The sequence below is a fragment of the Tigriopus californicus genome, chromosome 11, assembly GCF_007210705.1.
Source record: "Tigriopus californicus strain San Diego chromosome 11, Tcal_SD_v2.1, whole genome shotgun sequence".
NCBI lineage: Eukaryota > Metazoa > Arthropoda > Copepoda > Harpacticoida > Harpacticidae > Tigriopus > Tigriopus californicus.
The window spans coordinates 9,330,402-9,357,821 of record NC_081450.1 but is presented as its reverse complement, the minus strand read 5'-3'; the positions used below and the strand labels follow the sequence as shown (position 1 = coordinate 9,357,821).

General features: G+C 42.4%; 4 protein-coding genes across 5 annotated transcripts; 2 read left to right on the top strand and 2 right to left on the bottom strand.

Moving 5' to 3' along the window:
- The first annotated feature begins 276 nt into the window (after positions 1-276).
- Positions 277-5,533, top strand: LOC131890726 (uncharacterized). Of its 2 annotated transcripts, XM_059240136.1 has the most exons (8): positions 277-432; positions 503-535; positions 1,301-3,251; positions 3,339-3,550; positions 3,636-3,771; positions 4,086-4,303; positions 4,389-4,542; positions 4,723-5,533. In XM_059240136.1, exons 3-8 carry the CDS (start codon positions 3,158-3,160, stop codon positions 4,797-4,799), a joined length of 891 nt encoding a protein of 296 aa, XP_059096119.1. In that variant the 5' UTR covers positions 277-432; positions 503-535; positions 1,301-3,157; the 3' UTR covers positions 4,800-5,533. The 2 variants fall into 2 exon arrangements, with proteins under 2 accessions (XP_059096119.1, XP_059096120.1); XM_059240137.1 differs by lacking the exon at positions 503-535.
- Positions 5,534-7,222: 1,689 nt separating this feature from the next.
- LOC131890639 (uncharacterized) lies at positions 7,223-8,974 on the bottom strand. The gene is made up of 2 exons (XM_059240035.1): positions 8,032-8,974; positions 7,223-7,945 (listed from the first exon to the last, which is right to left on the bottom strand). Exons 1-2 carry the CDS (start codon positions 8,183-8,185, stop codon positions 7,776-7,778), a joined length of 324 nt encoding a protein of 107 aa, XP_059096018.1. The 5' UTR covers positions 8,186-8,974; the 3' UTR covers positions 7,223-7,775.
- A 7,839-nt stretch (positions 8,975-16,813) lies between these two features.
- On the top strand, positions 16,814-19,915 carry LOC131890098 (RNA-binding protein with serine-rich domain 1-B-like). Its single transcript, XM_059239377.1, has 3 exons — positions 16,814-17,358; positions 17,755-18,273; positions 19,317-19,915. The coding sequence occupies exons 1-3, from the start codon at positions 16,989-16,991 to the stop codon at positions 19,691-19,693; spliced, it is 1,266 nt and encodes a 421-aa protein (XP_059095360.1). The 5' UTR covers positions 16,814-16,988; the 3' UTR covers positions 19,694-19,915.
- Positions 19,916-20,588: 673 nt separating this feature from the next.
- LOC131890097 (uncharacterized) lies at positions 20,589-24,388 on the bottom strand. Its single transcript, XM_059239375.1, has 2 exons — positions 23,311-24,388; positions 20,589-23,182 (listed from the first exon to the last, which is right to left on the bottom strand). The coding sequence occupies exon 2, from the start codon at positions 22,999-23,001 to the stop codon at positions 21,310-21,312; it is 1,692 nt and encodes a 563-aa protein (XP_059095358.1). The 5' UTR covers positions 23,002-23,182; positions 23,311-24,388; the 3' UTR covers positions 20,589-21,309.
- Between the last annotated feature and the right edge of the window lie 3,032 nt (positions 24,389-27,420).

Sequence of the window (27,420 nt, the reverse complement as noted above, 5' to 3'; positions counted from 1 at the left end):
CAAGCACATAGGGAAATAAAGAGCAATAACCGAAAGACGTTTTTTGAATATTGAGATTGACCTAAACTAGTGAAACATAATGGTTACAATTATAAAATGGCTCTTGAAAAAAAAGAAGCACACATTTTAAAAGCAACTGCACCAATATACCCAACATTAGGCTCTGTTGCGCAAGCGCTAGAAAAATATACGGAAACAGGTAGCATAGATTTAATATATAGACTATGAAGAGAAGAAAAACCGAGGTTTAGAGTGTATGTGCAATTGAGCCGAGAGTTTGCTCTCATGACCAAGCCAAACTAGTAGCTGGTGCTCAGATATGAACCCGAGACGAGCAAAAAGGACACACAAGAAAAAAAAGCCCCGGTAGCGGGTGAGTGAGTGAGTGAGATGAGATCCCGAACAAGACGCACATGTGGAAGAGATCTGCTGGTTCGTGCAGGAAAAAAAACCTTCTTTAACTTATTTTCATGTTATTACCAAACTTAATTTTGTCTTTTAGAAAGAAATAAAGCAACAACGTCAATGACCACAAGTGAGTGATTGCGACCTTTGGTCTGAAAGCGGTTACGGGAAGCAGAGACGAGATTAGAAGGAGAAAACATACAGTCCACGTGAACAGACTAAATCGAACAAATGACCTTTAAATGAACTTATACAGGAAAGAGACATTATGAAACTGTTTATAAAAAATATAAAATACTTCATAAAACATTATATACAACTCAACTTGCATGTAATTCATCATCAGTTTTATCTGCAACTTGCACTGCAGGTAGTTTAGTCACAGGATTTGGGGCTGTTACAACTGTTCCATTAGGATTCATAAGTGTGGCAAGTGACTGTGTTGGGATACTACTAGGTACTTTTTGATCAAAAAGCTCTAAAAAAGATGAAGAAACATTCAAAACTGGTCCAGTTAGCAACAACAATGAATAATGAAATCGTACAAAAATATCTTAATGATCAGCACATGCGCTTGCGTAGTTTTAAAAAGGTTTTTCACCTTTTTAAAAATAATAAATTAAGAACAATTTTATGACAATGAAATGTGATGGAAAATTAAAAAATCATGATATTTCACATTTCACAACCTTGTGAAAAATTGAAATGTGCCAGTCCCCGCAAAGTATAACTACTAACCAAGATTCTGGCAAAGTGGCAGACATAACTTTGCTGCTTGACTCTGCGTTGGAAAGGAAAAGTCTGCACCTGCATAATTTAAAGTCAGAGACCGTGGCGCAAAAAAGTAAGGTCTCAAATCTCTGTGGTCCTGTTCACACGGTTGTTACTGTTCCAGAAGTTGAAGCTGCCTTTGCTGCTTCTTTTGATGCTGATGTCGAAGCTCGTGGTGCTCTCGTTGGTTGCCGTCCCTTTTCCCCGCAACATCCTCACCGTCATCGTCACTCTGGAACGAGTTCATCGAGTCACCACGAAAGCCTTAATGAAGTCACTTTCCTTCTCGATCAACCATCATCTATTCCATCCTATCCTCCTTCGGTTCCCTACACTCCTCATAAACCTCTGAATATGCACACATGCAAATGAGTGAGTTCCACTTTTTGGGCATGATTCAATATTCCGAGAGTGTCTGCGTATGTAAATTCAAGGCAATTATTCTACTGATATGATGTTGTCATATCCCGACAAGATCCCAATGTTTTCTTGGAGTGTGTTGTCTCGGCCAAACATAATATACGGTTTCTCGTATATCTCCGTACACGGTACGTACACAAAGAAGCCCATCGAATGAGCGACGAACAAGCCATAGATGAATGGGTGGATAGATGGATGGATGGATGGATGAACGGACGGACGGACAGATGAGAGAAGGCCGGGATCGAGTCTGACATGGGGAAAATATTTCCGTGTCGATTTGATCCCGGCACAAGCTAGTCAGTGGTAACCCGTTGACAGAGCACAAGGACTCTGGATTGGAACGCAACGAGAGAGAAAAGATGCCAAAAGCAGCCAAAAATGCTGGCAATAGAAGTGGGTGACGACAACCACTGAAGGACTCGGAAGATGGAACGACGAGGGACCAGAAGAAGTGCAGAATAAGCCGAATAACAGAGTTCCACACACAATCTAGCGCTGGCTGTCGCTTCCAAAGGGCTCCCCCTCGTAAAGACGTACTCGATCTCTTCTTCGGAGAAAACGGAGAAATATCTATTCATAGAGACAAGTCAGGCATACGTCTTTGTCGCTGTTGTTGAAGATGCCTTGGAAATGGCCACTCCTCTAAGAGATATTTTGTTAGTCTAATCAGCTGTGATGGCACAGAAATGCCATTACTTTTGTACATTCCTCAGGCAATATGAGAGAATAACAAATCTCCTTTAGTATGGTCTTTTCGCTACAGTGAAGCGAAGTGACTGCGTACTACATCCTTCTTCTTCTGTTTGAAGTTGTTATGGTCTTTGGGGTCCAGGGAATGGAATCGGTAGCCGAAGACGTACAAGAGGAAAGCTCTGGTTTGGTTTAAAGTCCCACAAAAGAAGAAAGAAGACGGAAGAGGAGAAGGACCAAGAGAGAGGAGAAGAGAAGAGACGAGTCGAAGGTGGAAGTAAAAAGAGGCGGGAACGAGATGAACGAAGGGAGAACGAGAGAAAGAAACCAAGAGAGAAAGGGAGAGAGGGTGTGTAGGGGTTCTGGGACATCAAACAACCGTGATCGTGGAACAGAAGTCGAAAGACCCACCAGAGCGACATTCAGAACTGGGAGAGAGAAGAGAACGGTCTGGTCTTCAGCCAAAGAAGCCCAGCGATTCCTCGAGCGAGTCCTCTTAGTCATCTACCAACGGGTGGGTATGTACGTATGTACCACGAGTACGTATACAATCTGAAGAAGAGGAAAAGAGGAAGAAGAAGTCGAACCTCGCTGGCCTCTTTCTGGTCTTCGTCTTCAGACTCTATTACTTGCTCCTTCTTTTATCTTGAATCGATGCAAGTTTTTCTTCTCCCTTTCTTCGGGTGTCACAACCACAAACCAGGGACGAAGAAATTAAATAGTTTCCATCCAAACTTCTAAAGGAAGGCCGCCTCAAGTTGAAGAACAAGCCGAAGTGAACGAGAACGAGGGCAAGGAGGTCCTCCGTCTAATTCCAAATGAAATTTGTCGTGCTCCAAGAACAATAATCCAGTGCCTGTCGACCGAGATGTATTACCTTGAAATCGCTCCAGCCCAATGGCATTGGAGTGGCAAATCCAAAATCGTACATACTTGCATAGTGATATGGGTTTTAATCGGAGGTGAGTTGATCCTCAAATTTGTTGTCACGTTCGTTCCGAAAGCTTGGAGTGTGTACGTAAAACAGCATTATGATATTTGGCACCCAGGTACGAATACCGTTCGCCTTCTCCAAGACTCCGTGATCCCTCCACACGCATTGCGTGGACAAAAGGCCGTCCTAAGGTGTAATTATGACTTGGAAGGGGACAACTTGTATTCCGTCAAATGGTACTTCAATCAGAAGGAATTTTATCGATATATTCCAACTGACAATCCTCCAGTTACTATTTTCAATCACCATCCTGGGGTCAATGTCAATGTAAGACAAACTCAACCGACTCAGCACTATTGATTGGAACATCTCCTCTATGAATGAATCTTTGTTTGATCTCGCCCATTTATAGCCTCAATTGTCGACAACAAAGGAGGTGGTGCTTGATGAGATTGACTTCTTGACATCCGGCCAGTATCGTTGTGAAATATCTGGGGATGCTCCCAAGTTCCAAACAGCATCTGCAGAGGGTCTATTGTTCGTTGTCGGTGAGTGGATTAACAAAGTTACCCCAACACGTCTCCTTTTCCGTTTCAAACCGTTGCCAAGCTTTACTTTTGAAGGGTGTCGATGACCTTCACTCTGGAGTCGCTAACAATCTTCACTCCCTCATTCCATTCAGCCTCTATCTGTACGACGTACATGCGAACGTCCAAGTCTTTGGCAAATGTTGTGGTCAAGGTTCTAATTGGCTTGGCACGAACGAGTCTCCTGCCTCCTGCAGCCCCTTGTATTATTATGCTGAAATGGATGGACCGTTCAAAAAAGGGGAAAAATAAGTCATTTCCCAACTCTCTTTCAGATCTGCCTGATAATGGACCCGATATTCTTGGCGGTCGACCTCGTTATACTGTCGGTGATCATGTGAATGTGACCTGTGCTTCCCGCAATTCCCTCCCCGCTGCCAAATTATCTTGGTACATTAATGGTGAAAAGGCAGACTCTAACCACCTGATTCCTTATATCCATGAGACTAATCATGAAGGGTTACAGACCTCTAAGTTGGGACTGGGCTTTAAAGTGCGTATCAATCACCACTCATCGAGATTGAATTGAGTTGGAATGGGTTCATGCAATTTTTTTGATCACTCTTTTTGTCCTTTAGGTGGATCATAAACATTTTACCAGAGGTGATCTGAAGCTGAAATGCACAGCCACAATATCCACCGTCTATTGGAAGTCGAATGAAGAGTCTGTCCAAGGTGCCGGGTATAATGCATTTTCCACGTCCATGTCTCCAGCCCGAGGAATGAGTTCAGGTAATTGAGGTTCTTTTTGAGTTCAGCTCAGGCCATCCCATTTCTTTTTGTCTTCATCTTACATACAATCGTGGCTTGGTTCTCATCCTATGAACCAAGCTATGCTGGTCTTCTTCAGCGAACCATTACTTGAAACTCGGAAAAGAGGCTGCGGTGGTAACATAATAATTCTCTTTGTAGGTGGAAAAGAACGGACCGACCTCAATTTGAAAATTATGTTCCTGCTTGTGCAGTGTCTGTTCCTCCACATGGGTTAAATTACAAATGCTGCAGCATTAAGAGACCAACCCCAAGTAAGCAAGCTACTAACCAGCCAGCATCAGATACAACCTTGCCCTTCCCATTCTCATCCAAGTTGCCACTTGGACAACTGAGCCGTGCTTTCACACACTACCACTAGTAGATTGCCACAAGAACCGAAGAAACAACCACCACAACTCGTTTTTGTATCAACTTCGAAGACATGTGGGCCACTCTTTATATCTTGGTCCATCCTTTCAATTGATTTCTCACGCGTAGAAATTTCCTGCGAATTGGCACTCATCGTGAAAATTATGCGTTGAGACCTTCGTGAACGCCCAAATACCCATCTGGTTGGAATTGTATTCCTTTTACGATGAACAGGAAGAAGACATGATGAGCATGAAGCCATCAGGTGACCGACAAGTAGTCGGCTTGTCTGTTTGTTTGTCTCACTGTATTCATATTGTCGATGTTAGTGTCCTTGATGGATGTTCTTGTGTACTGCAGTGTTGTTCCCCACACAATGTATGTACTTACTATAGATGTCCAATCAGGTGGAGGTTGGAGTATTTACAAAACCAAGGAGAAAGACGAAGACGCATCATGACAGTAACATTAACCATGTATTCTCTCACCAATAGCATAATAGCTGTTGTGAGTCTTCCGTTGTGAAATTGAATAGCTATAAGTGATCTATATCAACATATTACTTGAAAATAAATCTTTGATCCCTGTGCCATACCATGAACCTGAATATCCCTTTTTATCTTAGTGACTTTTCAAACTGATATGTTCTATAATGTTGCAATAATTCTGAAAAAATTACAAGGAACCTCGTCGACGTCAGCTCCGAGACTTGTCTTTTACAAGTCGTACATTCACCCCTCTGTCCTCACAAAACAAAGTCGAGGTAATCCTGACATCTCTGGTGTCAATCTGAATTGTTGACAGTATTTTTAAATTCTGAATAGAAACTCCATATGGAACCCTTTGATATACAACGCCTCTCTTTCGGCACATTACATCTAACCGGTTTGAGCGGGTTGTCCGAGCGCTTTTTGGTCTAGCATATCGGCTGAGTGCTGGGTGGGTTAAACGAAATATTCTTCGACCCAACCAAAGTAGTGTTACCAAAGGTTAGAAGCGTCTGGTCCAAGCACAAACCAGTTATTTGACGCGCACAAGAATCGAACATTTATGTGGTTATGATGGGGCTCAGGTGGTAATTTCATAAAGATGGTGGAAACATTCGACGGAAATGGAAGGAGCAAGTCTCAGTTCAGGCTGATATCCAGAGATGTCTTGTTATTTCTCTGCGTTTAAGGAATGATTTTGACGGTTTAGGTGATTCCATTGTCATCTTACCGCTAAGGCCGAAAAGCGTGTGATGGAGCAATTGGGCAGTTATATGAGGCTGGAACTAGTTCAGTTACTTATTTTCTAACAAGGCCTGAATCATCAAAAAGATGAGGAAGGCACTTAAGTTTTAAATTGGTTTTGTCTTGAACTTTTATTTGGCACCATATGCAATATTCGGCATCTTTTTCTGTTTCTAAATTAGAGTACTTGAGGTAGAAACGAGACGTGACTTTCTAAACATTCCATAATCATTACTTGCACAACGGGTGACTGTTGAAGCAAGCGGGTAATTTGAAGTAAAAGATATAAACAAAACATTTTTATTTGTCTTATGTATTTATAAAGGGTTATATTGTTATGTGTATTGTTTATAAATACTCCTTATGAGTATTTTAATACTCTTGTAAATTGATGGAAAAAATTCAACACATGTCAAGGAAAGCAAGCATCTTGGTAGAGACTGCAAGTATCTATTCAATTAACTTATGTGGTACACGCCTAGCTCTGCATGACTATAAGAAAAGGCAAGATGACTTTGTTTAATTTTGCATAAGCTTGATCTTGTGTTGTCGGATTCATCTACCGTGTGTCTATTTTTTCATTTTCAATAATTCAAAACCATTGCTCTTTAATCTCTATTAAAATTCCAATCTAGCCCCAGTCGCCCACAAATGCCCAAACGACCCATGACACGCTTTTTTGCCGCTGGCGTTAGGAAGATAATGGAATCACCTAAACCTTAAATTCATCCCTTATTGAAGGGGAAATTTAGAAATGTGCTCCCACCCTCCACACTATATGATCTATGATTATGTGTTATAATGATCTAATCATCAGTCAGGGCTATTTTCTGCCCTTCTAGCTATATAGGGATCTTTTAACGCAAATGTCTCTCCATTTTGGGAGTACAGATTGGCGAATGTACGATCGCAAATAAATAACATCGGAACCGACGTCGACGAGGTTCCACGTGGGATTTTTCAGACTTTTGTAAAATTCTCGAACAAGCTTGAGCTTAACAAGTCAATATTCTGCAGAAATTGAAAGCTCAAATTTAAGGACAATATCAGGTTCGGGGTGATTGTTTATAGAAACTTTATTCCCATGATGGGCCGCGCTGAGGTCCTCCGACCAACAGCTGGATGTAGAATAGTTTATAACAAAGGGCTGACAAGCAATCACAACACTTGAGCCAATAACATTGGATTCCCCAGGAATATGGATTATTGAGCAAGTGCGTCATTTTGAAGCAGGCGAAGGTCCTTGTGGACAGCCAGAAGGCATGTTGTCGCAGATTGAACAGAACAGTGATGTTGTCGATAAAGAAGAATGCAAGGAGATATCTGTGTGAATCACCAATCGGAACGGGAGCAAAATAACAGCAATTGTTCCAAGCGGACCCAGAAGAACAGGAGTCATCCATCTTGTCGTTGGGATTTGTGACGCGAGGAGAACTCTGCTCAACTTGAATCATCACAATCCAAATCACTAGACCAAGCAACAGAACCAAGAAATGCGACTTTGAGTGCCACCTTGGAGAAATTAATCTCCTTTGGAGATTCACCATGGTTCATCAAAAAAAAAAGGCAGAAGACGAGAAAGTCAGAATGGGCTTGGAGCACTAAAGAGAATCACTTATATCGTTTGAAACTGCCCACCAAGGCAGCAGGATCCTCCGGGTCATCATCCACCTTATCACCACCAAAGTGAGTGTTCCATTTCTCATTGAGCCAATCTAGAAATCTGTCTACAGCGATCATGAGAAAGAACAACAAAGCACACATTAATGCTACACCAATCACTAGAAAGAAAACAGGGAACGAAGGTTATTGTTATGGTACGATCAGTAACTATAAATGGCGACATGAAAATTATATCAATAATTACCAATCGAGAATTGTTGAATAGCTAAAGTCGTCTCTTCGAGTAAAGTGGCGTTGCTAAACTTAACGCCTTCCACGGGAGTCATTGATCCGCCAGGGCCTGTGACATCTTCACAGGTTCCATCAGTTGAGCAATCCCCCACATCCATATCCGACATGATTCAGAGGCCGAAATTTTAAAAGAAACTTGCTTGGAGCGCAAATCACACGAAATTCCTTGACCTTTCGAGGGCTCAGATGCCAGGATTGAGGGATTTTACATCTGTCACGAAGACCAGAGGTACCAGTCTTTTTTAAATAGGGTTTTGCCAGTATCACTTAAAATCTTCAGTGACGCCTTGTACATAGTTCTTCACTCCACCCGTGTCAGGAGTACCACAAAACATGGTTTACCGACGATTTCGTGTTGGTCACATTCGCAATTTGGCTCTACATTTCACAAATATGACATGGCGCACGTAGCAACGCTAGAAATTGTCGAGAAACAGCCCATATTATGAGCCCTGTCCTCTTGGCCTTTGAGGAATAAATTCTGTCCTTTTCTCACAGACAAGAAAGCCGCCCACAAATTTCAGAGTCGATCACACATCAGATCCTCGCCTCATTCTTTGTCCTGCACACTGGAGATCTACTCCCTTGTGTTTGTCACAACTGCAAAATGCTCTCAACAGCAATGAATTGTGGGATGCCAAACATTGTGCACTCTGGTAAGAGGACGAAGGATTCAAATAATGTGGCTTTGTTGGAAACCGCCGATTAGTTTTGAAATGGCCACCGACCATGATTCAAGATGTAAACTCTGGAAGTTGGCTTGTTTCGAGAACAAGCCGTCATAGTTGGCATACTCCCAAAACAATCCATCCCAAGTACGTACAAGCATTCCTACATTTGAAACATTGAGAGAGTCTCGGACACTCAAGGTCTAACCTTAACACGTACACTCGGTATATATCCGGGCTTGTATTAAACAATCATAGTACCGCCGTATGTTCGCCGTCTTGTTCCAGAGGTGAAGCTGGCTTGCTCAACATCAGCCCATAAGCCTAATTGAAATAGTGGCCAAGAGTCTGACCCCTGTTTGGATTACGAGGATTGCGAGCCATTCTCAATCAAGATGCGTGAACTCTGCATTTCCTTGCTTTGGAGTGTATTTTGGTTGTAAATTTGTTGTTCACGAAACTCTCATAAAACTTGACAAGACAAGTTATTGAGGGGATGTTAAAATGAATTAATATCTCAAATTGTAGATCCATTAAACTATTCCAGTTCAAAAGAATGCATCTCCGAGATATAATGAAGAAACAAGGAGAAAGTACTGAACAATGAAGTCATTGAAGCTTAGTTTTACATTTCTGGTTAAGATTTCATTTTTTTGCGGAGATATTTGCGAAAAGATAAATTCCCAAAAATTTTACGCACCCAGACCATTATTGCTTATCCTAACTGTCATAACTAATCGTCGAAAAAAAAATAAAATCTGATTTGTTTTTATAACTTTTTATGCCCCTTGACATTTTTTAAAATCTTTTAAGCCAATTTTCCATTTTCTTGACCCTTTTTCGGCTCTTTTCACACCATTTTTTATTCTTTCGGGCCATTTTTTGCCCTTTTAATGTCATTTGGGTCCTTATCTGTTTTCATCTTAACCTGTTGTCCCTTATTTTTATTTACTTGTCTTTATTTGCTTCTGTGCAGCATGATCAGATGAAGGATTAAATCCTCAGCCAGAACTTTTTATTACTTTTTTTGGTTTGGGTTTTTACTGGTTTAACTAACCGATGCAAAGAATGTAAATCCCGGTATAAGTTAAATGAAAGATTGTGATTTGTCTACCTGTTGCCATTTAAACTTTATGCAATATTTGGTCTACATACGAATTTGAATATCAAATTTAACTCCCTTTCTCGGTTTGGGAAAGTCTGCAAAGAAAGAGACCTGATACCAGGTCCAAAATGTCAATAGTTTATAGATATGTGTTGTTATTCTGAAAAGGCCTTTCAAGAGTTCTTTAGGTTTAGATTTCTTTGACACCCTGAAAACACACTGCTGACCATCAAAGCTAAGATATCACCCATACGACTGCATTTTGAGTTTGGGTCCTTTAAGCAACATATTTAACAGCTATTTGATTTCTTTGCGTCGTAAAATGGTGTAATTGTAACGACTCGAAAAAAAAACCACAAAAATTACTCGTTACTCGTTCCTTTTTTCACGCTCCAGAGTGGACTTTAATTTTCGTTTCTCTTTTGACAACTGAGGGAACTTGAAGCTTAAAGGCAATCTTAACAGAAATTTTCATTTCTTTTGATTTTCATTTAATATATCCTGAATACTTCCCAAGTTTCAAATTTCAAAAAGCCATTGAGGAATTTTATCGATCCTCAAAAGAATGATACTGCTTTAGACCTGTTCAGTTCGAGCAGAAATGATTTTCATCTCATTACATTTCCATTGGCTTGGGAAGCATCTTGGCAAATGAACATGGCCAAGAATGAGAGTAATGTAGTAAAAAAATATCAATGTTCATTAGAGTCATTAGCAAGGCTTTAGTAACACTGTTCACGTTACTGATTCGCAAAATCTGCAAAAGGTATCGGTAACGGAGGTGTTTTAAAGCCCTCCCGTTACCGTTACTTTCTTATTTCAATGAGAGAAACAACAATTTGAAAAGTTTCCTCCCCAATTTCTGAAAAGATCCTTCTAAAATGCACCGACTTATTTGCTAGTAATGGGATCAAATAGATAATTAAGGGAGGCTGCGACTAGGGTTATCAGTTTACATTTTCTGTGGCGTATGACATTAGAATTTGTATGACGGAAACCCGTAAGTTAGCCTCAAAATGTAACGCTAACTTTCTCTTGTCTTGAGTAAATGGAATATTTGCCTTAACCATCAACAGAAGGATAGAAAAATGCTTGTCGAAATGTTTAGTACAAGTGAAAAAAAGCTTAAAACCAAGCAACCTTTAATCCTCGGCCCCTTCCATCCTTGCACCCTCGTATATTTGTCATTTGTAAGGGTCGAAAAAATAGCCCGGTATTTTGGTCAAAATAGTTGCTTTTCAGTTATTAAAATCAGCGAAAATAAGTTCCGAAAACGTAAAAATAAGTTATAAAAAAGTGAAAAAAAAGTCTTTTTTCTGTTCAATCATTAAAATATACTGGTAATTTTCAAGGTCAAAATTGCTTGAATGTTGTTTTTCAAGATGTTCTTGCTCTTCGGATTGAGTCTTGTCTTTACAACAGTAAATTTTTATAAAGACTTCTCAATGAAAAACATCTTGATTCCCTTACAAGGGACTATTTAAAACCTAAAATTGAATTATGAATGAACCAATTTCATTCGAAAGGAATTTGGTAACCCTCTGACTTTTGGCCATCTAAAGACTAGGGGCGGATTTACACTAGGATAGAAAACCAGGTCTGAATCCGGTTTGAGGATGGAAGTAGGACTAGTGCTGGGGCGAGTTTTTCGCAATGTGAGTCTTTTTGTTCGACTTCAGTACAATGAAAGACTGAATTCGCCCAAGCACTAACCCTACCTCCATCCTCAAACCGGATTCAATCTTTGTTTTTCATCCTTGAGTAAATCCGCCCTAACTCCTGTAATCCCAGATCTTCCTTCGTCATTGGTCTGGTCTGCCGTTAAGGAGTTCGCTGTTTTTGCATGAAATACTCCACTCATCAATGGTTCGGGGATGAAGACCGAAGGGCTCGTATAGACGTTACACCGAGTTTCTAAACCGAGTACATAAGCACAAAAACTGGCAACATCCAGAAAGTCAGTGTTGTCATTTTGAAATCATTCCTGTCCTAACCTGACCTTACCTAACCTAACCTTTCGGTTCCAAGCATAGAAAACCATAACTAGAATGCTTAAGTTCAACAGGAGCTGTACCGCATGAGCATGTTTTCAGGTCAGCTGACACTCGTGGAAATGGGACAAAGATATTTCGTTAAATCTTGCTTCAGGCAAGTTGAATTATAATCATGAAACGTTTTTTAGTCCTCTTTAATCTTAATTTCTTTTGAATCTTACAAATATACAGGTAGAAAGAGTGGTAGAATAATAAAAAACATGCTTTTTAGGGCATAATACATGTAACATGTCAAAAAAGATTTGGACATTAGTAGAGCAAATCATGTACTCTATTGATTGCCCTTGTTTAGCAACGCATCTCGAAAACCTCAAAAGTGTAACAAAATGTATCCGAAATTGCAACGCAATGATGAGGCATTCGGAATTTTGTTTCAATCTCCCAACAATGTGCTTGAATGTGGGCGACATGATGCGCCTATACGTAAAAAGGTAATTTCGACACCTCTGGAGGTCAGCCTGAACCCAGGCTTGTTCCTAGAGTTTCAGTTAAGTGTTTCCACCACATGGATGAAAACTTTAACTTGAGCCCCATTTTAACCTCTTCAAAATTTCGTTCCTAAAAATGTGGTCGGACAACTTACTCAAAGCCGTTTTATGAAGCGTGCTGGACGAGAGCAATTGCTTGACAAGGAGTCTTATTAGGGGTTTCTACTCTGAATTTGGACGAGCCGTCAACGATTCAAATTTGCACCACAGTTGTCCAAAGTAGCTTGACTACGAATGAAACATTTTTTCCACCGGCGACAGCTGAGACGAAAACATGCGATCGCAGCGCCCTTGATCGATCTACATATGAAGTTATCTATGGTTCCAAGAGACTGGGACGCCTAGAATGGGGCAACAAAATGGCAACACTAAGTTTTATGTACTCGGTTTAAAAACTATGTGTAACGTTTACAAAGGGCTCGTTCACTTCCCTCAGCCTCTTGCCAGTCTTCAGCGGGCCCTTGTTTTGGTTCTGACCTTAATTTTTGACTTAGTGTTCAAAAATGTAACTAATTTGGCGACTAACGATGGGAGGTTACCAATCACCACTAGACAATAGAAGGTAGATCTACGTAATAATATCACTTACAATAGGGCTTGTTCAAATGAACGTGTTCGTGAACAACTAACGTTATTCCATGGAGTAAAATCAAAGACAACATGCCCAGCCAAACCGCATTGTGCATGCATTGAATTTTGACATCTACTCCATTTTGCATGCTTTTCTACGCAAATAGCATTGTGGTATTGAGCCAATTTGATAGTGCAATCACCGTTTAACACCAAACATGTTCATTTTGTTGGGTTTTGTAACACAGCTCACTCCAAATTACTCGATTATTGAAAATTCAATGGGCGAATGGTGCGAATTGACTGATGTTTGTCTTAGTTCTCTCTCCCCAAAATGCCCAAAATCAGGGTGCCGGACTACATTTTTCCTTGAATTTCCTTCACTTGACATAACCTATATGACCTTATGTGCTCAACAGTTACTCTTAATGAAAGCTTTGGGGATCAATGCCAAACAAATCATTGACCGGGGACATACATTGTCACCTAAGGTAGACCTAAGCTTCCTTCTTTCATTTCGCCTAAATTTCCCCTACAACACGGCCAATATCCTTGAATTTCCCCGAAAATCCTCGATTTTAAGTTATTTTATGGTTTAAATTTCGTGAAATAGTTTTTTGCCCCAAAATGACCGAAATAGTTGAAAACTCAATTTCACCAAAAAAAAATGATCTTCCCAAACCCTAGTCATTTGTTTCTCACGTCATATTTAATACACGTTAAAAAATTTGCATAAAACGGTTCGTTTGCAATTTTAAGCCATCTTTTTTTCTACAAAAGTATCGGCATTACTAATGCTGTTCTTTTTTGGAACAACATGATGTCAGGAACACGTCAATTTTTGGACTGTTTGTATTTTAGGTGTGAAGGTCAGAGGGATGAACCTCGCCCGGCCAACAAAGCTGGCCATCACATCGTCTTTACACATTTTTTCAATAGGCGTTATCGTTTCCGAATCAGTTTTGGCTCTCCATCTGTGGGCGTGGTTTTTATATCTATATTCATCATTGTTCAGAATTGTATCCATAGTGGATTTGAAGGTCTCTCAGAACAGTTGGTGGCTTAGTAGTATTAATAGTAGTATTAATAGTATGAATAGGGAGATGGTTGTGGCGCAATTGCTTAACGCGCGACTGACCTAAAACTCGGGTTCATGGGTTCAATTTAGGTCTCCCCCCCCCTTTTTGTAGTGGTTCAAAGTTCAACCGCTATGGTGCGCTGAAGTCAATGTCTCACTCTTCCAAATAGAAGCTCTGCAGCTTAGAAAATATATCACTTTCCAAGGGTGACTAATTTTGCTTTTGTCCAATTCTTTAGCAAAGTCAGGTTAGGTGAAACATTCTTTCATCATTAATCTTAGTAATTCATTATTGCTTGATAAATGGTCATTGAATGAAAAAAGCGAGAATCTCTTGTGAAATATAGCTTAGTAGAAATTAGGAGTTATTTTGAATTTGGGCAATCATCAAGTGACCTTTATATACTGGTCTAAACGTTTTGTCCTTATAGCCCGGAGTATGATGAAAAAAAGATTCAAACTGTGATTGATTCCGAATCTGCCACCAAAATGTCAAATCATGATAGCATTTTTGGACAAAATTATTGATTGGAACATCGGAAATTTTGACCATGAAAATGACAATTTTTCGTTCAATTTGAATTTCCCGTCTCTTTAACCTTTTCACTTTCACAGGGATGGCTTGCTCCTTTAACTTTGCTTGCCAATGACAACCAATGACAGACTTTGTTTGCATTTAACTTGCATTTTGATGCTTGATATATGAAGTATATGAAGGTCTATTCAATGAAAATGAAAAATCACACAGTAATTTCGAATAAACCCTGAGGGAAAATTGCAAGGCGATTTCTTAATAGGGTTCGCCAATCACTAATGGCTTCTAGCTTTTAGTACAAGAGGAAAAGAAAATGCAATTGAAAGTAACGGAATTACGGTCATTAAAATTAAATACATTTCAAATCCATGTATTTGTAATTGTAATCAATTAAATTCATGAAGTAATTGACTCAGATCTAGCAAATAACAGCCCTCTCGATTTTATTGCCATCTGATGATGGATATATACCATTGGCATAAGTCGAGAGTTTTTTGGGCCGTCAGAGTTCGCGTATGGGGAGAAAAACTAGAAACCAGGGTAACCCAAAGATCAGACGGGGGAACAGATCAAAACCACAGATGCGGGCATTGTTTGATAGATAGATCTAGAGTTTGAGGTTCAAGTAGCTAGATTGCCAAGTTAAAACCTCTGGACATTAGGCAGGTCCAAAAAGGTAGCTAGCTTGGAAATTGCTTTCCTAAAACTTCCGAAATCAGAGGAATCAGATAATTTGAAACATTAAAAACAATTTGCCTCTTTGAATGTTGTGCAAGTGAAAGCTTGTGCTGTTCCGATTCCTGGTCGTTTGAACTCGCAAAATTTGTCACATGGTAATTTTTCTTGACATTTTGGCACTCGAAAATGCGATAACCCATTTTCCTTTACCATATTGCAAAGTTCAACATTTTCAGGGATTTCTTACCAGCAAAGGGGAAAAGGGCCAGATAATTTAACAACCCATCAGGTTGTAGTTTGATCCAAGATCGAACCCATTTGTCCAGCCTAGCCAGCCGTGAGGATAAGTTTCTTTCTGCCAGCCTATGTCGGCTTTGCTTTCGCCCAAACAAATACACAACATTCTCAATTTTCAGGAACGCCACTATGTATTCCAATAAACCACATTAAGACATTTCACCAAGGCATTAGTCGTTCCTCAATAAAAGGAACGAATTACAGTTACAGTTACTTTGTTCAAAAATAGTAATTCGTTACACAACCGTTACTCGAAAAAAATGTAATAGCGTTACTCGTCACAATTACTTTTACTCAAATTTTAGATTACCAACATCTTATGGTTTTTACCCAATCAAGACCATTCTTCCCTAAAGAAATTGTGTTCTTTGACTCAAGGAGTCCTAATGCGTAACATTTGAAGATTTTTTGTCAACCCTTTTTAGTTAAAGAGCCTTGGCATTATAATGCTTTGAGGAGTCAAGACTGGGACCCTGGATGGGATAATGATTGTTGAAGGTTTGAATCAATGACGCAAAAGTCATAATGGAAAAGTAATATTGGGCATTGTGAAGTCGGTAAAGCTTCCTGTGAGAAGTCTTTACCTGAAGTTGTGGAAATGAGGAGGCTCTAGAAATTTGATGCATCATAGTCAAGCTAAGGAGAGATTTTCCTTTCTTGACAATTGCACTGGCTGAATCAGCTCTTCAGTCCAACGGAATTTGATTGACAAGATGTAAACAATAACATAGCAAAACCAATTTCATATTAAAAAAACCAAGGTCACCCTCAGCGTAGTTAAGAGCAAGCACAATTTTCAACTCTGACTTTCTTTGATCGTAATACGCTAGATGGAATTAGCAATAAATGGCAATTTCTGTTGAAATCTCAGCAGTCACGAGATTAACGAAAATTTAAAGGTCATTCTGGAAGCTGAAAAAGGAACGAGTAACGAGTAATTCTTTTAGTTTTTAGGTCGTTACAATTACACAATTTTAAAATGTAATGCAATTACAGTTCCTGTTTCGAAAAAAGGAACGAATTACTGTAATTTTGTTACCAATGGCCTGCATTTCACCACAATTAACAGAGCTGACGGTAACTATCCTGCTAAAGATCTTTAGGCTACAGATACAACATTTATCATACATTTTCTGAGGTACATTATCGAGAGTTCATAAAAAAGAATTTGTTTGATGATACGCTCACAGATGAAATGGAACTCAGATCCACGCTAGGCGAGCCTAGAGAGCCTAGGATTATGTAGACGAGTTGACCACCTCTTATTCAAAATGGCAGCGCTGAAAGAGACGCAACGTTGATTTTTTCAGTTCCGACTGTTCCCTGCCCAATGTGAATAGATTAGAATTCAATTGACAGTGAATCCTGCGTCATATCGGTCATATCTCTACCATTCTCCGCGGCTTATAACCCTAGGTGCGTGAAGGCGTGGTCAAAATGCCGCAGCACAGTCGACGCTCCTCGTCCTCGTCGTCGTCTTCATCTTCGTCCTCCTCCGGATCGGAACGCTCGCCTTCCGGCCGTCGTAAATCGGGACCCAGTCGCGGGGGTGGTGCTCGTTCGTCGCGTTCCGCTGGTGGCACGAAAGGTGGTACCAGCGGCGAGGTGGCCTCGCTTCCGGCAACGTCCGCGGGCGGGAGTGGTCGGGGTCGCAAGCCCAATCGGCGGCGTTCTCGGAGCTCGAGCTCCTCGTCCAGTTCGTCGCGATCTAGTTCGTCGTCCTCTCGATCGCGTTCCAACCGGCGATCACGATCCGGACGTCAAGACGAGGATGACAAGCGGAAGAAGAAATCGAGCACTTCGACGAGTAAGTTGGCCGATGTTTTGGGTGAAACTTGACGATAACGAAACAAGGCCACTTAAGCCTTCAACGAAAGATCAAAATCTTCTTACGCATCAATTTTCGATTTAACAGAAGTTCCCATTACTGTGACCATGGCCCTTAACTTTTGTGGAACACAAGAAGATCGCCCAAGAGGCCCTCACCTTTTTGGCCGATTGTGTTCTACCTTTGATAGGTTTATGCCTCAACTTTGGGCGATGACTAATGGTTCTCATGGCCCAAAAGATCTAAACGAAATTCAATTTGAATTTTGTTGAAGGATCACTCAAATCCACTTTCCATTATAATAGGCCGTCCCCGTGCACACCAACATATCATCAAAAAATGAAAAAATTACTTTACTTCACCATGTGTTTTCAGAAAAACCTGATGATCGAAAACGTGAGGCCTCACGCGGATCAGAGCCTCCGCCTCCAGGGGAAGAACTCCCTCCATCCATAAGTCAAGGGACAAAAGAAAAAGAAAGTGGTACCCAAGGCACGCCCCGAGAAGCCGCCCCGGTCGACTCGAAATCTAAAGATGTGGTAAAATCTGATGAACGGAAAGAAAGTAAAGAGCGATCTCGCCATCGGGATTCCACTCGATCGCCGCGGAGGCGACGAAGTCGGTCCCGTAGCCGTAGTGTAAGGAGCGGTAGTGGATCGGCCAAACGAACCCGGAAACGAACTCCCAGTCCCAAACCCAAAAAAGTTCACGTTTCTCGGCTGACACGGAATGTGTTGAAAGGTCATGTCCAGGAGATATTTGCCAATTTTGGCACCATCAAATCGGTGGACATGGTGATGGATCGAAACCGGAGTTGGCTTAGTCGAGGTGACGCCTACGTAGAATACGAGGACCCCAAAGATTGCGAGGAAGCCATCAAGCACATGAATAAAGGTGAGACAAGCTATGGCAAGGTATATAGATTTTAGTCTCCTTGTGAAGTGGAATACGAAATAGCTCACCTGGGTTAATCGAGCACAAGAAGAAACAAACTGCCTACACATTGCATAGATTGAATTTAACTTTTGATTCAATTTACCGATTTGTTTGAGCAAACGATATTCTGCTTTTGAGCTAGAGTACTATCATGCTGACGATACAATGTTAGTTTCTGGTAGGAATTCCGATCAATGACATTTGGGTCAATTCCTTTGAATACTCCACTATTAGATGATGAAGGTAAGGGCATTCAGCGGGTCTCGTCTATGAAGGATTTAGGTGTAGTCTTCCAAAATAAGGAAAAGCTCGATGAGCATATCCAGTTGAAGGTGAGTAAAGCTTTTCAAATGTGTGGTTGGATATATCGCACGCTTAAGTCCAGAGACAGCATCACGATGTTAACTCTGTACAAGTCGATTGTCCAGCCACATCTTGAATATGCTTCACCCATTTGGGCTCCAATAGGTTCAGCAGGTTTGCAAAAGCTCGAACAAGTTCAAAGATGTTTCACTAGGAACATCACAGGAATGAGAGAGCTCTCGGATTGGGCAAGACTAAAAAAGTTGGGACTGTTCAGTGTTCAAAGAAGGTACGAAAGGTACTGTATGTTACTGATACTGTATGTCTTCAAAAGCATCCATGAGCTTTGTCCCAACCCAGGATTTAGGGTCAATTCTAGTGACCGTAGAGGCTTAATGTGCGTTTTGAGAGCACCTTCAAGCCATCGGAATTATTTATTTTTTATGTAACCCCTAATAAAAGGTTATTGTTTCTATTGCGTTTCCGACCTCGATTATGCCATGAATTAGATCAATTGATCATTAAAGTTTTGTGACTGATTGGAATTCGTGCCGCAACTCTCCAATCCTTTGGGCATTTTGAACAATCGATTTCAATTCTGGGTTCAAATTTTATCCAAACATTTATAATCATCTTATTGTTTTGAGAACATTCATTCCAGTGACTTTTTTTTGATCTTGTCAAAAATGATATTTTAGGACAAATTGACGGTCAAGAAATCACGGTGGCAGCTGTCTTGGTGCCTCTGCCCAATCGTCAACGATCTCCGCCTCGTGGTGGATTTGGGGGACGACGCAGGAGTCCACCCGGACGATTTGGTCGTGGGCCTCCTCCCAGACGACAGAGATCACTCTCGCGCAAACGTGGGGGAAGTCCTCGCTTTGGTGGGGGTAGTTTGGGACGTAGACGTTCACGCTCACCGCCCCCACGGCGGTCACGATCTCCGGCTAGGCGGTCCCGATCGCCTCGAAGACATTCACCCCGCCGTTCAAGAAACCGTTCTCCACGTAGATCACCCCCAAGACGCCGTCGTTATTCTCGTTCCTCTTCATCTGGCTCCTCTTCATCGCGTTAAAACTGGAAATACTCCCAGTTGTTGATTTGTTCCGCCTACCATTCAGTTTAAATATGAGCCGTAAGTTTCAAAACCTTTTGCAACGGTATTGTGAATGTCATGACATGCTTTTGTGTGTACTACGTAAGCGAGATCTCCCTCTGGAAAGTGTGGTAGTCGATCAATATCGACGAATGAGTGTTTTGTGGAAAATAACAGCCCTTTCTGATGAAACCCCGCTCACTTCATGACGAATCTATTATTGATAGTGATCCATATAAAATGGTATATTTGGCGAGGCAAACTCTACGTTTGATGACATGTACGATATTGCGGAGGGGGAAATAGCTCGACTGAAGACCTCATGTTAGGGCATAACTCAAACAATTACGAATTTGCCGGGGGGAAGGAGGGGTGATTATCATTTTGCAGTATCGTTACTATTGATTCTCGTTGTGACAATGAACTTACCAACCAACGGCAATGCGCATTTTTGAGAATAAAGAAAAAGTTGGAACTTGTTGGGTGAATTTCCGTCGGTCCCTGTCAAACTTTATCCGATCAGTTCATTCTAAAATTGACCGATGAATAATTTGATGAATGTGCGGTATCTTTTGATACACGAAAGCTATCCTTGGTAATTCAGCGTTTCTCAACACCTGGAAAATCATAAAAGAAGGAAAGTATCCGAACTCTGTTCATAGTGCAAAGATGCGCCTTTCTTTCCTCGACCTCCATCGAAACTGAATCGCTGCCAAGTTCCAAAGTAGAGGTTAAAAGGAAGGGATTTGTGCGGCTGAAAAGAACTCGGAAATCAATTGTTGTTTATGAATCAACGGTAGATTGCTCCGAGCTTCAAGATGTGTGAGGCCGACTGTGGGGTTCGTCGGGTATGGGAGAGGTTTTGCCCCTGCCGCCTGAATAAGAAGAACTCTGTGTTAATGGTGCTGACAGTATTATGCTTCGCTCTCGTTACATGGACGGTCGTGGCCACAATACATCCACCCAAAGGCAAGACCCCTTCCAACCAAACCTATGTGATTATCGACGATTCTCGCGACTTTCAAAGTCTGAATTTCACGATGAGGTCGGTGGTGCCCGCTCGAAGCAAACCAACCAAGCCTCCGCCATCCCCCAAACCCCCTCGATCCTTCTATCAGCCGCTGAAAGACGAAGCGGGCAACACATTTTGCAAATGTATCTGCGATTTGAATGTGACCATGACGGAATTGGCTGAGGCCGTAACCTACCTACAGATTCAAGCGAGTTTGAGGAATGTAACGAATCTTCGTGCTATGACCTCAAAGGCTACCACAACAATGGCTCCAAAAGTGCTCATTCCACCCACTTGATGATGTTGATGCTGATGGCGACGATTATAATAATGCCGATAATGAGGATCCAGTCATTTTCTATTGTTATATTTCCGATTGGCATGCAGTAGCGTAAACGGGCAATATAAATTATAGTCAATGATGTACGCGTTCGTCTTCCAAGTCGTTTGAGCCGGCATAAGTAATCGCTCTAGCATCTCGTTGTCGTCCGGAGTCGTCTGAATAGTTAGTTTTTTGCCAGACCCTCGTCACTTAGTGGCATACAAATTGCTGATAGTTGAGATTTAGTTACTTAATGACTGTTTATTGCATGGAATGGTGATGAGTCGACACTGGGGTGGGAAGAGATTGCTGTTGATGTTGCAAGTCATTGAAATTCTGAGGCGGTGGAATGATGTGTCCACAGGGCAAGAAATTGCTACTCCCTCTGGCACTACCACGTCGAGCATTAGGTAGCAGAATGTGGTCGGAGGGATTCATTCCATTGGAACAATTGATATTGGTTCGGGTTTGAGCACTTTGTCCGCCTCGAAGCTCGGTGGCGTTGGCCAGGTGGTGATTGGGATACCGTCCGGATGATAAACCTCCGGGCTCTGTCCAACGGGTTCCACCGCTGTTGTTCCCACTACTACGGCAAATGTTCGAATTGTTCATCTTTGACACTGGATCGTGGTAGGCACCTGAGGATGAGGAGGAGCTCATCTCGAAGTGAAAAGGCACATAATTGATTTGGCGATGGCTCCCACTTCGGGACGAGCCAAGGTGATGCTGGGGGTGTTGTTGTTGGTGGTGGTTGGGGTGTTGCTGATGATGGTGACGATGCCGTGATGGCTTTTCACACAAGTGTCCACCACCAGACGAGTGTGAGTTATCGCCAATGACCGAGATGTTCGTTGTTGGAGGACCATCGTCCTCGTCCTCGTCATCATCGCCCAAGGAGTTCATCAGGATGTGTTGACCTTGATCCTCGTTGTCATGTTGTTCAATGAAACTACATTCTGCTACTCGAATCGAACCTATCCTCTGGGCGCGTCCTCGTGGCATGTGGAACGAAGACTTTGGTCTGGAAAGGTTCTGCAAAGGATCGTGATGCATCATGGACGATTGTGAAGAGCGCTTGGGTTGTTTCCAGGTACCGCTTTGTGGATAACTCCATTGCCGGTCTAAGCTACCCGAGGTGAACATTGCGTTGGTCGGTGTTCTCTCTCCTTGGCAGTAAGCATCAGGTTCAGTGACATGGTCAGGCAAGCTGATGGGGAAATTCGTGTCCAGATCCGAGTTTCTAGACCCAACAATATCACGCTGGCTATCTCCATCTAAGGCCATTGAGGTTGTCGCCATGTAGTCAAAGTGACGGAAATCAGGGTGTGACTGGTGCACCCTCTGTGCTTTGGGATGGCGCTCATGCTTCCGTCCCTTGTACACTGGCACATTGGAAGAAGAATGACAATGAACTGGAAGGAGACAAGTATCACTCCCGCTTCGAAGCTCCGCATCTTGAGGCGAGCATTGGACCCCTATACTAAGACTGGTCACGGAGTGTGCCGGTTTCATGCGATATGTACCTCCTTCAATGATATAGTTGCCGTGGCACTTGGAGCTTGAGTGTTGGGCATTGGTGGATGGGTTGAATGATTTGATTGACGCGAGTGGAAGGTTAACTGAGGTGTTGTTGGGCGGAGGTCTCTCGTTTGTATTCGTCACGTCTCTTAGGGGCGGGGGCACTCCCGAAGGGGAGGTCACACCCGTTGGAGCACTGCTGTCCCCACCTCCCACTCCACTGCCAGCATTGTTACCCGTAGGCCCATTTGAGAAGGAGTTGACGTACGTGAGGACATCCTTCTCTGTCAGCCCGGCCAAGTCGTCGTCATAGTCAACATGCGTATCATCAATATGATAGAGCATGTAGAGCAAGTTGGATACCTTGTAGCAGCACAGACAGAACAACAGTGAGCCAAAAAAGAGTAAGCCCACTACCACGTACACATCATCCATCAATTCAAGGGGGTGTGGTAAGCCACACCTCTGGACTTCGAGGGATGAACTGTAGACTGTTTAGTTTGGCTGATTATTGGCATTGAGAATGACGGCGGTGATGCAAATAACAATGATGGTGATGAAAATGACGATGAAGAGGGCGATTGAAGGGGGGGATTTACCAGGTAAGATGGTCAGCCTATTTAAGGACGAAGCAAAATACGTCAATCAGCGAGCAATCTTGTACACGACACACTCGACTGTATGTAAGAACTCCAAGAAACTGTCAATATACGTAGAGTTTCGATCGTGGAGACGCTCACTGACCTGAAATGACAACTCCGGCGAGGAGGCGGTTCAACTGTCCCTGATCATGATTGATGCCCATGATCGAATCACCCCCTGGCGGGTTGACGCCTAAGCATCATCCATGCTTAGGTCTTTGGAAGATGGTCTTTGACGGTTCACGTGTGGTTCAAATGGAAAATGGCTGGATCCTTTTCCAGATCAAGTGCTGGAACTTCTTCAGAAACATTGTGTGAGCGACTTCTCACTCGTCCGTCTTCTCCTTGTCCAGCCTCAGTTCCTACTCTTTCTGGTCTGGCTCTCTTGCCTTTTTCTTAGTATTCTTCGTTTTCTTCCACTACTTCTTCTTCTTCTCCTCGTCGTTCTCCTTCTTATATTTCTACTTCTCTCCCACTACTACTCCTCCGACCACCACTACTGCTCCAACCTCTTCTTCTACTTCTTCTCCTCACTGCATGTCAATGGTATTGTAAAGGAGCCCTGAGATATGAAGAATTGCTCGTGGATCGATGGCCAACCATGCCGTATTGACTGAGGCCGTCCTCTTGGCCTTCGTCCTTTTTCCTGCGTCGAGAATTAAAGCCAAAGCAACGGAGAAATAAGGCCTAATACCACTCACTCACTCCGTCACTCACTCCGGCGCCAAAGTAAAACGACTACCAACAATATCGTCACCGCAGCACCTCCACTACTACTACTACTACCACTACTACTACCACTACTACAACAACAACAACTACTACTACTACTACTACTCCCACTTCGTTGTCGTCGTCGTGTTCGTCTTCGTTTTCCAGTAGGGCCACAACTTCTGAGACCATCACACTCGCCGCCACCAGCACCACTACCACCACCACCCCTACCAAACGACGGAAGCTCTTCTGTTCCATGATGGCCCGTTCCATGCTCTTAACGGTTGTAGTACTTCCACGTCGGCTCGTTTTCGCCGTTTCGAGCCTGGGCTTCGCGGTTGTTCCACTCGTCCACAACTTCCTTGAAGCGACTGCGGTGTTGGCTCTTGGTTGAGTGCGGATGAAGATCCCAGGAACCAATTGGTTCTTGTGGGTGAGAGAAAGAAGCAAGAAACGAGTCTTTCACGGGGACAAGGCGGTGTACAGTATAAAGGCCATGTATAAAAAAGTGAGAGGCGATAGATGCGCGGCGCAAGGCCTTGGACGTGGAAAACGCGTTGAGAGGCGAGAACGAAGCAGGAAGTGCCATTGGCACCATCGTTCCACTAGGTACAGCTCTACAGTTTGTAGTGGACTTGAGCTCACCACCCGCCGTCCGATCACGTTGAAGGTTGAGGCAGCGAGAGCGATAGAGAACGGTTCGAATTGATGCGTGAAAGAAAGGGAACTTACTATGTACGATATGCATGTCTGCCAGCTCTGAGTCAAAGACCAACATCAAGACTGGACTCACTGGAGAACCCTTTTTGTTCCCTGAAGCGTCGATGTTCCTCAATTTCGCTCGGCGCCTCCTGCTCTTCTCCCCTTCGTCCTTCGTTCCCAAGTTGGTCCATTCTATCGTTGTTGGTTCATCATGGCTTGGTTGGGACAGTTGTTATAAGCTGAGCCACTCTTTTTCCTTTTTATTACCGATATGCGATCATTTTCACGTTATGGCTGAAAACCATTGATGGTTTCTTTTGTACTCTTATAGACAGGCAAAGTATGGATGAGTTGTATCTGATCCAACCATGCCTGAATGTTGTTGCTCAATGTTTGATGGATAAGCCCACCTCTCATATAGCTTACTCCAATAATCTTCAACATGCTCATGAATAATAGGCACCATTTTGTCACCTTGTTGTCGTCGTTGTTGTTGTTGTTGTTGTTGTTGTTCTTCTTCTTCTTCTTCTTCCTCATATTTCTGATCTGACTTGACATTCTGATTGAGGTCAAGAGCAAACTCTCTCGTTCTCTTGGGATCAGGGAGAGAGAAAGAGAAGGAGGACAAAAAAAGACGAAAGAGTGGTTGCATTTCTCATCTACGGAACTTATAAGAAGACTTAGAAGGATGGATGAATGGCCTGTCCCGTGGATCTAAAGAAGGTAAGATCGTGATATGGCACATATGTTCTCAAGAGTAAGGAAGATCGAGAAGGCATGTTTCTTTCTGACTTTTGATGTGATGTGCTCGACCTCTTCAATCTTCTAAAACAAGGTACACTACCGTGGAAAGCACTTACCAGCACATCGTACGACAAGGTGGGGGGGGNGGGGGGGGGGGGTTACCAACCCATAAACCGTACGCACTATACATACACCCTGACAAAGAAATTCGTTCCGGTATGTTATTATTTAGATCATATCTTCAAGTGCAATTAATCTACACAGACTTGAAATTAATGCCAGATGAAGCCGTGTTTCAAGTCAACGTCTTTGTCAAACAAGTGCGGATTTTAGATTCTCCATGTCCTCTCGAGCTTTCAATGGAGGCGCTCACTTTTGTCCGGGAACCGAAGTTGACAGTTTGTGACATCAAGGTTTGGCACTCATTTGAAAGAAAAAATAAAGGTTCGGGGGAGTTATCAGGCCACTCCTCCCGATCCATATGAAACAATGACATCTAGGCATTTCTTTTTCTTCCGCGTAGAGTGGATTGAAATGTTTATTTTGAATTAGCCATGGCAAACGAACGGAAATGATAACTAGTTCAAATTAAGTCTGAATAGCACTTTAAAGAACGATATTGACTCAGCCCGAATAGGTGTAGTACTTCCCAGATAACAATAGTTGAAGACCACGAAACAAGCCTTTAGATTTGACTTTCATCAAGCATTCCTCTTGAAGCGTTAACAAGAGTATTATTATCAAACGGAACACATTTCGTTGTCCTTGTACTGGAGGCGTGGGAGAGAGAACTCCACTGGCCTCGACCAACCTCGATTTTTTGGATCTGCTGTTGCTGCTATACTACTCTAGCTTCCAGTTCACATGCCGCACACTTCGTGGGGGAAAGTGATTTGCTGCGTTCCGAAAAGTGCTTGGCCTTAAAAGTTTTACTCAAGGCTCCATGGCCTCACCTAGATTCCTATCTAATGCTCTTAGAAAAGTTCGAGGTAACGTAACAAGTTTTTGAGAAGCCCCGTTTTTCGTCTCCCATTCCTCTGTCATCGATGTCGTCGTCGTCGTCGTCGTCGTCTTCTTATGGTTCATCATTTTCGAGTCCTTTGACTATTCCTGCTCTGGTTGCTTCTTCCTCATTCACATCGTCTTCTTTGGTATCTGGTCGTTTTAATGGTTTCGAGATTAAAGGCTTCCTCTCCCCTTCTCCCTCCGCCCTTATTAACAAGTTTGAGGCTTTTCATTCGATTCCTCAGAATGTCTTCAAAGTGGAGGGGAGAGAGAGAGAGAGAGAGAGAAAGAGAACTATGAGGAAGACGATGTAGACGAAGAAATGGAAGGGAAATAGAAGTAGAGGAGAGAAAGACAGAAAGAGAGAAAGAAGGAAAGAGGAAGGCCAAGTTTTCAGGCAAAATCTGGCTTCTCGAGTAGTGCGAACTAGGCCTCGGCCTTCACCGCCTCCACGATCTCTTTCTTTCCTTGTTTCCTAACTTTCTATGTAGAGACAGAGAACAGAGAGACAGAGACAGAGAGACAGAGACAGAGAGACAAAGACAGGGAACGAGAGAGAGAGAACGAAAGAGAGACAAAAAGAAAGAGACGGACACTAGTATGAAGGAGGAAGAAGAGGGGAAAAAATCCAACTTCGAGCAACGAAAGCCAGGCAGACAAGAAATTCATGTATATTTCGAGGAACTTTGGGCTCTCCTGTCGATGATGATGGTAGAGGCTGTGATAGAACTGATGATGATGATGATGATGACGATGATGTTAGGCTCAATATAACTTTTTTGGGACCACCAGCAATATGGACCTACAAACACCAACCAGAGCATCATTCGGAATGCCTCTTTGACATCTACATATTCAATGTACAAATGCACATTGAATTGGGCATTTTGACATACGCACACGCAGAACTGATTGTACCGTCTGTTGAGCAGTCCTTGCATAATGTATGATATACGACAGTCACTGAAAATGAAATTTCAAGTCTCCCGCCACCTTTTGCAATGGGAGCTCTTTGTGTCACAATGGAACGGAATAAAAGGCATACAAA